The sequence below is a fragment of the Trachypithecus francoisi genome, unplaced genomic scaffold (assembly GCF_009764315.1).
Source record: "Trachypithecus francoisi isolate TF-2019V2 unplaced genomic scaffold, Tfra_2.0 Contig01585, whole genome shotgun sequence".
NCBI lineage: Eukaryota > Metazoa > Chordata > Mammalia > Primates > Cercopithecidae > Trachypithecus > Trachypithecus francoisi.
The window spans coordinates 9,493,358-9,509,908 of NW_022681444.1; the positions used below are offsets into that span (position 1 = coordinate 9,493,358).

Here is a 16,551-nt window from a genome sequence, read left to right on the forward strand (position 1 = left end):
GGGGGCCGTGGATCCAGTTGGTGGGTCTACACACCCCTTTTGTTCTTCTCTCCAACTTCCCCTCTACTTGCCCAGATGTCAATGATCCAGGTCTCAGCTGGCTGGCAGGGGAAGGAGGCGGAGAGTAATCTACAGAAATGGAATCTCTGAACCTGTTCTGGTTTGGGAGGTTGTCCTTTAAAAAAAAAAAAAGAGTAGTCTACAGAATGGATAAATCCCAAAATGGACAGTGTACTCAAGTAGTCAATTACATGTCTAGTGCAAATTAAGAGGGGCGTGTATGAGGCAAACAGCCACCTGCAGGATCTCAGAAGTCTAGAGGATGTAAATAAAAACAACTGAGGGCAAGAAGATAATTTCTAGAAAAAGGTGATTTAAACAATATAAATATACAAACAAATGGTAGAAATTAATAAAAAGTACTTATGATTCTGAACACTAGCTCTTTTCTTCTAAAACAGTGCAGACTGGCCAGGTGAGGTGGCTCACACCTATAATCCCAGCACTTTGGGAGGCCAAGGCGGATGGATCACTTCAGCCCAGGAGTCAAGACCAGCCTGGGCAACATAGTGAGACACTGTCTCAATTAAAAAAAAAAAAAAAGTTTAAAAAAAGGTGCAGATATCATTTTAAGTATAAAACAGTTCAATAGTGGAGGCTTTTATTTCATGGGAATGTCAAAAGAAAAATCTATAAATGGCTACTTTTAGTCAGACAATGTGCAAAAGACCGGGTCATTTCTTCCATAGAGTCTTTCCCAGAAGGTGTCCCATAGACCAGAAGACACAATTCTCCGCGGGTGGCGGAAGTGCCCCCTCCTCATCCCCATCCCTGGGTCCTGAGCCCTGGCTTTATTCTTCTCTTTTCACTACCTGACAGATTTGTTTATGGTCTGTTCCCAAGAGGCTGGGCGCTTGCTTTTCCACCTTGTGGACCAGAGCTCTCTGCTTCATGTCATCTGCCTGGGGCAGGGTGGAACCTGAGGGTGAAGGAGTCGCAGTGCCAACAGACCTCAGATGTGCCTAAAGCCACAGTCAGCCAGGCAAGAAGAGGACTATGACAGTAACACTGCCACCTTAGCACATCAGAAAGTGTTAGAGACCACCAATGATGAAACTTGGTGAGGAACAGGAAACATTTTAAGAAAATGCGTCATCAGGTTTGCTGGGGAGAAAGTGGCTAATCTGAAGATGGGAGGCACTCGAAAGCGGCTAGGCACTTCAGAGCAGAGAGTTTTTCTGCCATTGCGGAGAGATCAAATCAGCCGTTTAAGAGTCAGGCTGCTTGGCCGGGCGCGGTGGCTCAAGCCTGTAATCCCAGCACTTTGGGAGGCCCTCATGGGATCATGAGGTCAGGAGACCGAGACCATCCTGGCTAACACGGTGAAACCCCGTCTCTACCAAAAAATACAAAAAACTAGCCGGGTGACGTGGCAGGCGCCTGTAGTCCCAGCTACTCGGGAGGCTGAGGCCGGAGAATGGCATAAACATGGGAGGCGGAGCTTGCAGTGAGCTGAGATATGGCCACTGCACTCCAGCCTGGGTGGCAGAGTGAGACTCTATCTCAAAAAAAAAAAAAAAGGGTCGGACTGCCCTGGGCTCCTCCTAAAGGAGCCAACAATGTAATGTAGCACAGCCAGGCTGCCTCCGAGAACTCAGATTCCATTCCCAGAATTAATGGCCTCTGAGTGTTGTGCATTCTCCAGCCTTTCAGCTGTCAAGCTGGGGCTCCTTGTGAATGCAGCTGGCAGTGAGAGTTCACAGCTACACACCCACATCCAGCACTGGTTCGGACTGGGGACTCCATGCCTTGGCTTTGCTGAAGGTGCCTCGTTGCATAACCCGAGGGCAGGTGCGTTCACCTGTGCACCCCTCCTGCTGTGAGGGATGGGTTGCCATCATTGGTCCACATAAGCCTGGAAACTAAATCAGGCTGTCTGTGTCTGGGGATGGCTTAGAGACAAGGCCAACTACTGGGCTTCGTGCTTGTCATGCACAAAATAGGGAGAATAACATCTGCCCCATGTAACTAAAGAGGTGACTGTGGCGGACTGAATGAGAATGCATATGGAAGTGGTTCACAACATTTAACAGACACTATACCAACACCAGACACCATATACCTGGCAGTAATAAAGCAGAGAAAGAGGGCCTAGGATGGGAACATCTGAAAGGGAAGAAACAGGCCAGATCGTAGCTGCCATTCATCGGGGACATGGAGGCACCCACCGTGCTATGGATTTTACACAGGCTATTTTGTTTGAAGGTTACAACCACCCTGTGAAGTGGATACTATTATTTCACAGGTGGGGAAACTGAGGCTTGGTGGGGTGTGGGGGAGGTTAAGCAACTTGCCCAAGGACACACAGCTGTAGTGACAGATACGGAATTTGAACTTGGTCTGACTGAGTTCAGAGCCTGGAGAGATGGAGAGGAAAAGAAAGACCAGATCAGAAATGTGCTGAAGTTCAAAGGTTGATTTGAGATCCCCTGGTCTAAAGATCTCATTTAATAAACGAGTAAACTAAGATCAAGATGGCAGAGGTGGACAGAAAACCTCCATCGCCTTTCCTGCCCTGTGGGTCATATTCATTCCTGACGCCCAGGCTGTGGCTCCACAGCCATGTGCTGTCACAGGAGATGGCGGGGTGAGGAACACTGGCCTCCTCTCCAGATGCTTCTCTCCCCACAGCTGTGCTGCATCCGGGACACTCCAACTTGCCCTGTCACTCTTTGTCCCATCTGCAGCCCTGGTGCCTCCCCTCTCCACAGCAACGCAAGCCTCATTTCCACACTATAGGACAGTGTAACCAGAAAATGTGGGTTAAGCTGGAGAGTGAGGGGAGGGCAAGTCACAATCAGTATAACAAAACACTAGAATTGTAGGATTTAAAAAAAAAAGACAAAGCAGCATCATTCTTCTCCATTAGCCCAGGACAGTGAGGCCTAGGAAGAAGACATGGCTAACACAGATATTGGTTACAATGAGAGCACCAAATCACCACCTGCCACCAGGCTGTCCGGCAGCAGCAGCTCCCTGCTTCTATTTCATGAGATCTGAAGAGCTGAAGGGGAAGGGCTTTCAGGAATCCACCCAAGAGCCCTGGGATCCAACTTCTGTCCAAATGCCCTCAGAGATGGGGCACTCACACCTCCCAGGACCCCCTGCTCACTGCTCACTGTAATTATACCTTTGGACTCCCAGTATGTGGCTAAATTTCCTCTACCACTTTAGCACTGCAGCTTACGGCTAGACTTGTTAAAAGGTTGCAAAAAAGTTTAGAAGCTCATCACAATGTACTCTGAATTTTAAAATTCACTAAGAAGATGCAAGAGACTGCTAATATGGAATCAGTCTGGGAAGACAACAGAATATAGTGAGAAAAACAGATTTTGGGCCGGGCGCGGTGGCTCACGCTTGTAATCCCAGCACTTTGGGAGGCCGAGGCGGGCGGATCACAAGGTCAGGAGATCGAGACCATGGTGAAACCCCGTCTCTACTAAAAATACAAAAATTAGCCGGCGCGGTGGCGGGCGCCTGTAGTCCCAGCTACTCAGGAGGCTGAGGCAGGAGAATGGCGTGAACCCGGGAGGCAGAGCTTGCAGTGAGCCGAGATCACGCCACTGCACTCCAGCCTGGGCGACAGAGCGAGACTCCAACTCAAAAAAAAAAAAAAAAAAAAAAAAAAGAAAAACAGATTTTGATGAAGAAAAGGTGCACCAGGGCCAACACTGTCTGCACAGTGGAATAATAAAAGCTTTCCCACACAATTATGGTGAGGAGTAAATAAGACAGCATGTCTGAAACCACCCAGGACAGGGCTGGGGCAAGGAGGAGCCCTTGAGAAGTGGCAGCGAATCTGAAAATGTACTTTCATCTCCCTGCACTTCCATTTCCCTCGTATCTGAGCAGGGAAAGCCATGTATACGACCTGAAGTAAAATAAGAATGTATGTAATCACTCCCTAAGTGGTAAGAGAGCTAATGAATAATCAACGAGGGCAGCAGATGACAGACCCACTGCAAGGTTTCTTGGACATAATCCTCTAAGTCCACATACTCTGGCAGGTTTCTCAACGCTTCTGGTTCTGTCCATGGGCCTCCACAAAGCAACAGGTTTGCATTTACTTGTCCCATACAGGTGGCTTGGGACAGAGCACAGTCATCCAGCCCTTCCTAATGGGCAATGATGAAAAAGGGGATAACATTCCTTCTTGGGTGAAGATCGCACCTATAGCTCCTTGCTACAGAACAGATTTCTCTTGGCACTACTGACATTTTGGGGCAGAGAATTCTTTGTTGTATGTGGGGACTGTCCTGTCCTGTATATTGCAGGATGTTTAGCAGCTTCCCAACCCCTACCCACTAGAAGCAGTAACATCTGCTTTGCCTTCCTATGGCAACAACCAAAAATGTCTCCAGACATTGCCAAATGGCCCTTGGGGTTTACAGGCACCCCACTAAATGAGGGGTATACTTTAGCACTGAATTTTTCTCCATGATCTCTCTTGGAAAAATGAACAAAGGGGAAAATCCCGGCCGGGTGCGGTGGCTCATGCCTGTAATCCCAGCACTTTGAGAGGATGAGGTGGGCAGATCACTTGAGGTCAGGAGTTTGAGACCAGCCTGGCCAACATGGCAAAACCCCGTCTCTACTAAAAATACAAAAATTAGCCAGGAGTGGTAGAGGACGCCTGTAGTCCCAGCTACACGGGAGGCTGAGGTGGGAGAACTGCCTGAGCCTGGGAGGCGGAGACTGCAGTGAGCCAAGATTGCTCCACTGCACTCCAGCCTGGGCGACAGAGACTCTTGTCTCAAAACAAACAAACAAACAAAAAACAACAAAAACAACAACAACAAAAAGCAGGGAAATCCCAGGAATTGAGTGGCTGAACAGTTTCATATCAGAGTTCACTAGCAGAATAACGTTGTTAGTAAGTGAATCATTTTACTCTGCCTGCCTGGACTAGTGTTGGATGACAATTACACTCTACTTGTAGTTAATACTAACTCGGCTACAAGAGGTTATAAACAGGTTGTAATAAAAAATAACTGTGGCACAGACCAAATCTACTGTATTATTCTTCAATCTGGAATTTAGATCAATCTGGCAAACACTGACTGTTTCCCTCTTGTCAGCCACCTTTTGTTAAAAGAGGGGGCAAGAAAAACTATTTTTCAACAAAAGACTATTAGATTTAAAACCTTTACTTTCCTCCACTTTTAACTAAAATTTTAAGATATTCTGCTGGTCAACATAAAAACCAAAAATAGATGAATTGCAAAATTCAAGAATTATGTATTTAAATAACAGGCTAGCTTGTACCAGCTGCGTTAAACTGATGGCTGTGACTGTAGTTCTGCTACACAGAAATTATACTTTGGATAAGCACTAAAGGATTAATAACATCTGTCTACAAGGTTTGTTTTATTTTACATTACTAAGTTTAGTTTTATTTTATTTATTTATTTTTTGGAGACAGAGTCTCACTCTGTTACCCAGGCTGGAGAGCAGTGACACGATCTCGGCTCACTGCAACCTCCGCCACCCGGGTTCAAATGATTCTCCTGCCTCAGCCTCCCAAGTAGCTGAGATTACAGGCGCCTGCCACTATGCTTGGCTAATTTTTTTTTTTTTTTTGTATTTTTAGTAGAGAGGGAGTTTCGTCATGTTGGCCAGGCTGGTCTTGAACTCGTGACCTCAAGTGATCCACCTGCCTCAGCCTCCCAAAGTGTTGGGATTACAGGTGTGAACCAGTGTGCCCAGCCTAGTTTTATTTTTATGTAACGAGTCAGGATTAATATTTAAATTCACGACATATTAAAAATTCTGTCTTTCATAAAGAGGAAATGTAGCATCTCAAGAATTCAGACTCTGACGTCAGACAGCCTGCATTCAAATCTTAACTTCGCCAACATTTTGCTGTGTGACTTTGGCTAAATGCTTAATATTTCTATAGATCCAGTTTCCTTTTTGGCAAAATAAGTTTCCATACATCAGGGTTGCTATGAAGATAAGTAAGAGGACACATGTAAAGCACTCAGCACTGGGCCAAGAAAAGGCTCCACAAATGTTAGGGACACAGGTGTCTGTGGCTCTGAGAGCACTTGGTTATGCGGCGGTCTCACTGCACTCCACCAGCCTTGAGAGATGGCTAAGAAAGCACTCGAAGGCTTCAGAAGCCTCTTCCCTTCTAAACTATTCAGATCATCTTAGCAATTCAAGGAACAGCTGGTCTTGAGAGATGAGACTCGCCCACATCCCCCGGAACCCGTTGGACCCAAGCAGCACACCCAAACCAACCCCAGAAAGAATCCCTGAGCTTCTGCCACAAAGCTCTCTCCAAAGATCATGGGACCTTGCATAAACTCTCACTTTTATCCAAGGTCCCTTGGACTCTTTCCTGAACAATTCAGCCCACAGTCACCACCCAGTTGAACATAATAATAGTGCAACAGATTTTTTTTCCATCCCCAAAACCATGGACCAGGATTCTGCAGTAGAAGGCAAGGCAAACCCAATTGTTCTTAATGTTACACTGACCTTCTGCCTTTGAGACCTGGAAGCCACAGCACTGGTGGACATAAATTCTACTGCCTGCTGCTCCAGATCCAAGGGGAGAGGGTAGCCCTCTGGTAGAAATCTGTCTGTTGCCTCCTGGAAGAGAGGAAACCTGGATTCCTACAGAGCTTGAAATGGCTGTTTGAGGCTGAAGGGAGGGGTTGATGAAAGTCAATAGCTGTTTCAACATATCTGGCTTGACTGGCCCTGCTGAGGCCACTAACTCTTGAGGACATCTTTGGCTGGGTCTCAAGGGGTTTGCATGTTTCAGAGCACAGGCCCTAAAGCCGAATGATGGATGTTCTGGACATCACAAAGTTCCCTGTGTTTGAGTGTGCGCCAAGGCAACGTAGGGAACTGCAGGGCAGGGAGGCAGCAGCCTGGGGTGTGGACATGATGTGCTGAGCTGTTTTAAATGCCCAGAGGATGACATAGCTGGAAAAGGAGAACTGTCCTAGTCAACTGAGCTTGGCTAACATGGCAAACACTCACCATCCTAATGGTTCTTATTTTATAAGGACACCAAAGGTCCCGCCCATGGAATGCTACCAAGTAGGTATGAATCACTGAAAGCTGAATCCCCAGGGAAGGAACATACAAATCGCACAAACTCATACTGCTTGAAGCAGGTGAGGCCAGGAGAAACACCTAGAGTCAGCTTACTTTGTTCACAGGCTTCTCTGGAATCTTTACGGACACCTCAGCTGGTTTTCCCTTCTTTGATGGCGTTCTCTTGATTTTGGGTGAGTGGAATTTGTCCATCAGCTTCATGGTGAAGGAAGAGAGATGAGAACGCTGAGAGTCTGAAAACAGAGAGGGTACTGACTGTTAGATGGGAGTGGGAAGAAGCGACGGTTCACTGACCTTTTGTGGAAATGAGCAACGTCCCCAAACCCATCTTTTTTCTTGGCTGTTGAGGGTTTCAAAGGAAAGGACGTATGGATCCATTACAAAACATTTCTGCTTACATGCTTCAATTTTTGCAATTTTCACCAAGGAATTGTGGAAATCAAAGGCAGTCCAAATAAATATGGAAAAAGAACTTGCAAATATTCCCAAGTGTCCATAGAGAGTTTGTGTGATGATCTAACTAATATCCAAGGGAACTGGCTAAGACAAAAGAACACCCAGTCAAATCACAGATGTGTAGGAGGTGAGAACTGGAAAGGAAGGCCCTTTCGAATCAATCTCTTCACTCTTTAGGAAACTGCAACAAGTGACAGGTGCAAAGCTCTGGAGTTGGCAGCAGTGACTGAACAAGAAGAAAGGTGTTCAAAACCCTTGGTGAAACCCTTGGTGAAAAACCCATGGTGAAAGACTGAAGGACTTGCCCCAAAGATCAAGAATTAAGACTAGGACATCTGTTCTCGCCACTCCTATCTGACATTGAACTGGATCAGACCTAAATGTAAGAGTTACAACTGTAAACCTCTCAGAAAAAAAAAAACAGGAGTTTTTGTGACCTTGAATTTGACCATGTTTTCTTAGATACAAAACCAAAAGCACAAGTAACAAAATTAAAAAACAGAAAATTAGACTTCATCAAAATTAACACCTTTTGCACTGCAAATACTACTACTAAGAAAATGAACAAACCCACAGGATGAAAGAAAATACCGTCGTGTACTGCTCAAGGACAGGAATAAGTTCTGAGAAATGCATCATTAGGCGACTTCGTTGTGCAAATGTCACAGAGTATACTCAAATGAATCTTGATGGGATAGCCCACTGCACACCTAGGCTATATGGAGTAATACCCATTGCTCCGAGACCACACATCTGTACAGCACGGTACTGTACTGAGTACTGCAGGCAACTGCAATATAATGGTATGTGTGTATCCAACCACATCTAGATGTAGGAGATGTACTGTAAATGGTATACAAGATTAAAAATTCCACCTGTGAAGGGCATTATCATGAATGGAGGCTGCAGGCCTAGAAATTGCTCTGAGTGAATCAGGGAGTAAATGTGAAGGTCTAAGACACTCCTGTACACCAGGGTAAATTTTATAACCGTGGCACATTTAACCTACACTAAATTTATTTTTAAAATGTTCTGTCGTCAATAAGTTAACCTTAGCTTACTAGAACTTTTTTACTTTATAAACTTTTAATTAAAAAAGTTATTCTTTTGTAATAGCTTAAAATATAAACACATAGTACAGCTGTACAAAGTATTTTTCTTTTGTTTTTTTGAGACGGGGTCTCACTCTTTGGCTAAGACTAGAGTGCAGTGATGTGATCACAGCTCACTGTAGCCTGGAATTCCTGGGCTCAGACATCTTCCTGCCTCAGCCTCTCGAGTGGCTAGGATGATAGGCAAGTGCTACAATGCCTGGCTCATTTTTAAACTTTTTTGTTGTTGTTGTTGAGACGGAGTCTCGCTCTGTCGCCCAGGCTGGAGTGCAGTGGCCGGATCTCAGCTCACTGCAAGCTCCGCCTCCCGGGTTTACGCCATTCTCTCGCCTCAGCCTCCCGAGTAGCTGGGACTACAGGCGCCCGCCATCTCGCCCGGCTAATTTTTTGTATTTTTTTTAGTAGAGACGGGGTTTCACCGTGTTAGCCAGGATGGTCTCGATCTCCTGACCTCGTGATCCGCCCGTCTCGGCCTCCCAAAGTGCTGGGATTACAGGCTTGAGCCACCGCGCCCGGCCTAACAATGCCTTCTTTTATAACACTTCCTGAAGGATCTGCCTGAGGCTGTTTTACAGTTAATATTTTGTTTTTAGTAAGCAGAAGCATACTCTCAAATAATGATAAAAAGTACAGCAAATCCATAAACCAGTAACATAGTCATTTATTATCATTATCAAGTACTATGTACTGTACATAACCATATGCGCCGTGCACTGACACCAGCATCACCATAAACACATGAGTAATGCATTGCGTTGAATGTTATGATGGCTACATCAGGCGAGGCGACAGGAATTTTTCAGCTCTATGATAATCTTATGGACCATAAGATTATGGCCGGGCGCGGTGGCTCAAGCCTGTAATCCCAGCACTTTGGGCCGGGCGCGGTGGCTCAAGCCTGTAATCCCAGCACTTTGGGAGGCCGAGACGGGCGGATCACGAGGTCAGGAGATCGAGACCATCCTGGCTAACACGGTGAAACCCCGTCTCTAAAAAACTAGCCGGGCGAGGTGGTGGGCGCCTGTAGTCCCAGCTACTCCGGAGGCTGAGGCAGGAGAATGGCATAAACCCGGGAGGCGGAGCTTGCAGTGAGCTGAGATCCGGCCACTGCACTCTAGCCCAGGTGACAGAGCAAGACTCCGCCTCAAAAAAAAAAAAAAAAAGATTATAACGTGGTCTGCCTTATATATGTTATAATGTGGTCTGCCTGATATGTGGTCTGTCACTAACTGAAATGTTGTTATGCAGAGCATGACTCTATTTGAAAATCATATGAACCTTAGCATCCTCAGGGGCTTGGTTCCAGGATCCCCTTCAGGGATCAAAATCCACGATGTTCACGTCTCTTATATAAAACAGCGGAATATTTGTGTATGACGCACACACATCCTCCACATGCTTCAAATCATCTCTAGATTACTTATGATACCTAATACAATGTAAATGTTATGTAAATAGTTACTTTATTTTAAAATTTGCATTATTGTACTGTTATTTTTATTGTTTTTCCCTGCATATTTTTGAACCATGAAAATGGTTGAATCAGAGGCTGCAGAACCCATGGGTATGGAGGGCCAGCTATACCTGATAAGGGACTTGTATACAGAAAAAATTAAAAAATTCTTACAGCTCTAGAATAAAAGGCATATAACCCAATGTAAAATGGGCAAAGAATTGGAGCAGACATTCTCCAAAGAAGATATACAAATTGGCAATAAGCACACAGAAAGACGGTCAACATAATTAGCCATTAAGGGAACGTAACGCTTCACGCACACTAGGTCTAATAAAAAAGACAGTATCAACTGTTAGTGAGGACTAGAGAACTGAAAGCCCCACACATTGCTGGTAGGAATGTAACATGGTTTCCCTGCTTTGGAAAATGTCAGGCAGTTTCTCACACGATCACAGAGTTGACACGTGACCCAGAAATTCCACTCCTGGGCACATTTGCGAGAGAAATGAAAGCCTAAATCCATGTGACTTGTACAGGTAAGTCAAAGGAAAGTTCACAGCAACATTATTCATAATAGCCAAAGGTGGGAAAAACGCAAATGTCCACATGTTTGTGAATGACTAAATAAAATGTATTACATCCATACAATGGAATATTATTTGGCAATAAAAAGAAATTAAGTACTAATCAGCCACAACACAGTTCAACCTTGAAAACATTATCTAAGCTAAAGCAGTCAGCCACAGAAGACCATGTATTGTATGGTTCCATTCATTTGAAATGTCCAGAACAGGCAAATCCATAGAGACAGAAAGTAGACTGGTGGTTGCCTAAGACTGGATGGGGCCGAGAGATGGAGAGGGCTGCTGTAATCAGTATGGAGTTTTTTCTCCTGGTGTATGAAGTATTCTAAAATTAGAATCTGGTGATGGTTGTAGGCCCAGTGAATTATAAGGAAAAAAAAAAAAAAGAACTGTACCCTTTTTGAATGAATTGTATGATATGTGAATTAAATATCAATAAAGCTATTAAAAAAAAAAAAAGCCCACTGGCAGTCTTCCTTCATCTCAGCATTATTACAACCTGTTCCAGAGTCTGAAAATATCTTATTAATTGATTTATTTACACCTGTCTCCTCACAAGAATGCAAGTTTGGCTGGGCGTGGTGGTTCACACCTGTAATTCCGGCACTTTGGGAGGCTGGGGCGGGAGGACCACTCGAGCCCAGGAGTCGGAGCCTAGGCAATAGAGTGAGACTTTGTCTACCTATTAGCTGGGCATGGTGGTGCACCTACAAAATATTAGCTGGGCATGGTGGTGCACACCTGTAGTCCCAGCTACTCAGGAGGCTGAGGTGGGAGGACTGCTTGAGCCCAGGAGTTAGAGGCTACAGTGAGCACTGCACTCCAGCTTAGGCAACACAGCGAGACCCTGCCTCAAAAAAAATTAAGGCTCAGGGGACAAGTTCCCTGAGGACTGCACCTGTCTTGTTCATGCCTGTTTTCCCAGTGCTGACATGGTAGTTGGCCCACAGAAGATAATCAGTAAACACACATTCAACAAATGAAGAAATCAACCAACAACAAAAATATCCCAGGAGGAAGACTGCTTCTTTAGTAACAGCAGAAAATACTTGAAATTGGCTGAAAATTAAGGAAGAAAATACTGTCCTACGCAATGGAAAAATAAATACCTATAGTTTTAAAAATAAAAAGAACTCCCTCTGTCAAGTTTTTCCAGCAATTTAGTACAACCAAACAAAACAGAAAACAAAACCACCCTCTGAATAAACAGCATAGCACCTTGCACTACACAGCTCTCACTGTGTCTACTACTGCTGCACGTGACTTAACAAGGCTGAAGTTCAATTCCTTTGTTAAAGACCTTCCAGGTGGCCAGGCAGGATCAGATAAACTATCTACCCTTTGCAAATTACCTAGGCACACACGGTGCTCTGGACCAAAGAGAAAAGCCAGGGCCTGACCCACATTCACATGTGGTCAAACCAAACAGCTTCACAGCTGTGTGCTGGCCAGAGCTGCAGAAAGCCCTTCTTAGTCCCCAGATGGGGACACAAGTCAACAGGAAGCTGCTGCACCTGGCTAGCTCACCTGGAACAGCTCAACAGGGTCAGGAGGCTCTCAACACCAGCCCTCATATGTCAGCAGTCATCCCTGGCATTCAAGTGAACTGGGATGGTGCCACTTGTCCCGCTCCCCTCTGTCCTGCCTCTTCTCTCTCTCTCACCCAAGCAGGGTGGATCCCATTTATAGTTTATAATTCCTTCTTTATACTTCAACATGGATGTGAACAGTCTAATCCTTCACATGATGCTTAAGAGGGTGTGCACCTGTTAGCCGGGCCTGTTGGTACATGCCTGTAGTCCCAGCTACGTGGGAGGCTGAGGCAGGAGGATTGCTTGAGTCCAGGATTTTAGCACTGTAGTGTGCTATCATTGTGCCTATGAACAGCCACTGGACGCTAGCCTGGGCAACATAGCAAGAACCCATCTCTTTTAAAGGGGTATGCACTGGAGTCAGAATGCTTGCATTAAAATACTTAGATATCATCTCTCTAAATCTTTCCATTTTTTGTCTGGAAAATGAGTGAGATAACATTGTATTTCTTGAGATGGCTGACGTGATGTAGATTAAATGAGATATTTACTGTGGATAATGCAATAAGGTATTTCACAAAATGTCTGACACATGGCACCTGCTCAACACAAGGAGCGTGGATGCATAGCAAGGTCGATCGATTCTGAATTCTTATTTCCCAACTGCTTCCAGATCTTCATCCAGTTAATTGGCAACACTGAATATTTAACTCACTATCCTAAGTAAATGAGGACCTTATAAATGCCCACTCTTCTCTTCCTTTGGCACTGAACCAGAAGTCTCAATCTGGCCTTTAGCCTATTAGTCTATTTCCCTCTTTGGTTTAACCTGCCTTCCTGCATATGGATCCTATTGCTGTCCCTACCCCATGTCTTCTGATGGCGGCCCTACAGTGTCCCTAAAAGACACAGCTTCTTCCCTCACCAGGCAGGTTTCCAAGTCAGATGGGCTGTCAGAGCAGTTTCCTAATCCATGCGACTTCTACCCTGTTAAGTAAGACTGAAAGCAGGGAAAGCAGACACAAATGGGGAAGTCTGGGCAGGATGCATGGGTTCTCTGGCGGTCAAAGATCTTCAGGCTGGGTGAGCCAACTTCCGCTTTCTCCACTGTCTACTGCCCTGAGTTGCTGTTAGGGCAGGCATGGGGCTGAGGCGGTGGCAAGATTCACAACTACACCATCATGACCAGGGCGGAACTGGGGTCGACAAGTGAGGCGTGGAGATCGATCACCAAAAACCCTCTCAGGTTCCGGCAAGGGCAGGGACCATCCAAGGGCACCTCTGCCCATGAGCTGTTGACGGAACTCAGGAGGGTTATTATTGCACTCACAATTCTCGTCTGCCTTGGGCACAGCTGGGAAACCATGTCAGCACCTAAAGACAGTGCAGTGCCTACCAATACATCTCCCTCTTCAGGGTATCTGCCTCAGAACACTCAGCTCTAGCACAAGAAGTCATAAATCAGGCAGAGAGGAGAGATTCTTTCAAATGACAACCAACCTTCTCAACGCTGGAAATCGAGGATAGCACTAACTAGGACAGTATACTTGTCACATTCTTCTTGAAACCTTGGGTTAGCAGCACAGGCTTCAGGTGATTTTCAAGGTCATTCACACTATGCCTTTGAGTGCTGAGGAGGTACTATAATGCCTTGCAACAGCAGGGTGGGGAGGAAACCACAGGTGCCCTCGCATGAACACTGCTGCGAGGGCAATCTTGCCAGCGGCTCCAGACAGACAGACAGACACACTCTCCCTGCCCCTGTCTCATGCATGTCAATCATCTGGGGTGGAGGGCGACGTGAAGGGAGTGCTCCCACATGACTGCTGCATCTCAGGCAGTGCCACTGACCACTCTCTTGCTATTTCCCTGCTTTTCACACTTAGGAAGTTACACTGTCGATTTTGTATATGCCTCTTTTTAGTAATTTTCTAGAACTGAAGTTAAAACAAAAAATTTAAAGATTTTATACAAATAAATATATACAAGTTATACAGAATGAATCAAATCCAGGCACCCACCATCTGGCCTATCAAACAGAACCTTCTGCAGCGATGGAGGCAGCCAGTACCTGAACTGTCTAACACGACAGGCACTAGTGGCTACTGAGGCCTGCCTGTGGCTGAGGCACTGAACTGTGAGTTAACTGTGTAATTTAAACAGCCCCTGGGGCTGGTGACCGGCACGCTGGATGGTGCAGCTCGAGAAGCAGATGGATTCCTTCCACTGGTGCCGCCACGCGATCCTCTGCAGCCACGCCTCTTCCCTACGGGCAGCCCGACTCTAACTTTCAGACTTACCATCCCTTACTTCTCTGGATAGTTTATATTGACACATACAGTTTAACTTATAAGTCTGTGAACTTTACAGAAGTGATGGCATATTGTAAAGATTCTCACGCTCTTGCTTTTTTTCCTCAACAGCAGGCCTGACACTCAGGCATGCTGGAGTGTGTCAGTGCTTTCGTTTTCAATGCTGAGAAATTCTGTAGATTCCATAAGCCCAGCTTTATCTATCTGCTCTCCTGTCAGTGGACACTGGGTTGCTTCCAGCATTTTTGCTTTCACAAACAATGCTGCTCACACATGTCTCCTGGAACACATGCCAAGAGTCCTCTAACAGCAGAATGGCTGGACTGTAGGGCATATGCCACACTGATTCTTACAGATTTTGCAAAACGATTCTCCCAAGTGGCTCTTCCATGTTACAGTCCCACTAGCAAGGTTAGGAGAGTCCTAGTTGCTCCATATTCCTCCCGATACCTGGGGTTGCCAGACATACACACTTTCCCACATGGCCATGTCTAAGAAAGGACACGAAAGTCCTCCTTCACCTGGAAATGCCATATGCTGGTTTATTTTATTGTGATCTATCCAATCTGTGAGAAGAACTTCAAATTCACCTGAACTTAAGAACAGAAAGCCTCAGACTCTTGCTCCATGTGACATTTACCCCGAGGTCAGAGACACCCAATGACTAATCTGCTAGTCATTCCTTCCAGAGGCAGGGTGGCTTATATGAGCTCACAACCAATTTCTGTATAAATGACTGTGATGTTAACAACAGCAGCCACTTTCCTGGGCAACATCGCAGGCCACAGATCTGGCTGTCGGATGAAAGTCCTTCTCTATGGCGAGAGAAAGAGGATGGGCTGGAGGAGAGGATGTAGCCTGCTCACAGAATCATGTCTCAACAGAAAACCAAGCAGAACAAAAAGACACCAAAGCCCAACCCAATGTCTTCCAAAGTGGTCTGCCAGATGCCAATATGCCAATATTTCACTGTTAAATTTTTAACTTGCCCTTCGGCCAGGCTTCACAATCGTCTCTGCCTGTTGCTGACAAATGTGGCTATCAACTGGCCTTCTTTCTGTGTCACTTGTAGCAGCAGCTGGGATCCCAACTTAGCAGTGGTTTCTGTCTCAGCTTAATCTCTCACCAGGGATGGCGGGGAGTCTCTAAACATCAACCACACGGGATCACAAAGTCAAGGGCAAGGTGGACAACTTTGAGGCAGCCAATCTTGAGAAATGCTGTGACTGTTAATTCCTCATTCCCTGTCTTCTACTGGGCTCAGAAGTAGAGCACTGGGGAGGATTTAGAGATCACTTACTTAATCCACATTCCCCATTTTCCAAATGCATAAAAAGGACAAACGGAGTGGAGGCGTGATTGAGGACATTAGGAAGGGCTTTTTTAAAGATAAGGATTTCAGATTTTTTAACAGTCTTTTCACATGTCTAGGATTTTGTGCACTGCAAGGTAAAGATGGAGACAGAGGGCTGTGGGCATGGTAGGCAGCACAGCTTAAGTCTGTGGCTTTTTAAAAAAAATTATTAATTTATTTATTTTATCTTGAGACCAGGTTATGAGACTGGCTAATTTCTGTATTTTTGTATGTTGCCTAGGTTGGTCTCGAACTCCTGAGCTCAAGGGATCCTCCCGTCTCAGCCTCCCAAAGTGCTGGGACTACAGGCATGAGCCATCACACCAGGCCTATGTGTCTTTGTTTTCACTTGAGCTTGGCCACTAACCTGGGCAAACTTTTCACCCGACACTCCGGTTCCTCACCTACAGGAAAGCCATAGCCACAGACCTAGCTCCTCCTCCTCTGGTAATTGTGAGGATTAAATGTGACCTGTGTGTAAAGCATGTAGCCAAGGACCTGATATATAGAAATACTTACTACATGGCAGCTATTATTGTCACGTGATAACCTTGTCAGGTCTCTGTCGACACTTAAAAAGGCAAAAGCTAAAAATAACCCCAGTCTAGTCGAGC

At 45.6% G+C, this 16,551-nt stretch overlaps 1 protein-coding gene across 11 annotated transcripts in view; it reads right to left on the minus strand.

Annotated features, from left to right (window-relative positions):
- Positions 1-16,551, minus strand: part of RAPGEF1 (Rap guanine nucleotide exchange factor 1) — a 166,609-nt gene that overhangs the window by 71,333 nt on the left and 78,725 nt on the right. For 8 of the 11 annotated variants that reach the window (XM_033194513.1, XM_033194497.1, XM_033194565.1 and 5 more), the window contains exons 2-3: positions 7,225-7,364; positions 6,544-6,657 (exon numbers count right to left, since the gene is read on the minus strand). In XM_033194513.1, the coding sequence (XP_033050404.1) occupies positions 6,544-6,657; positions 7,225-7,364 (254 nt within the window). The remainder of the gene's footprint in view (positions 1-6,543; positions 6,658-7,224; positions 7,365-16,551) is intronic. The other 3 variants (XM_033194546.1, XM_033194576.1, XM_033194537.1) reach the window with 1 other exon arrangement.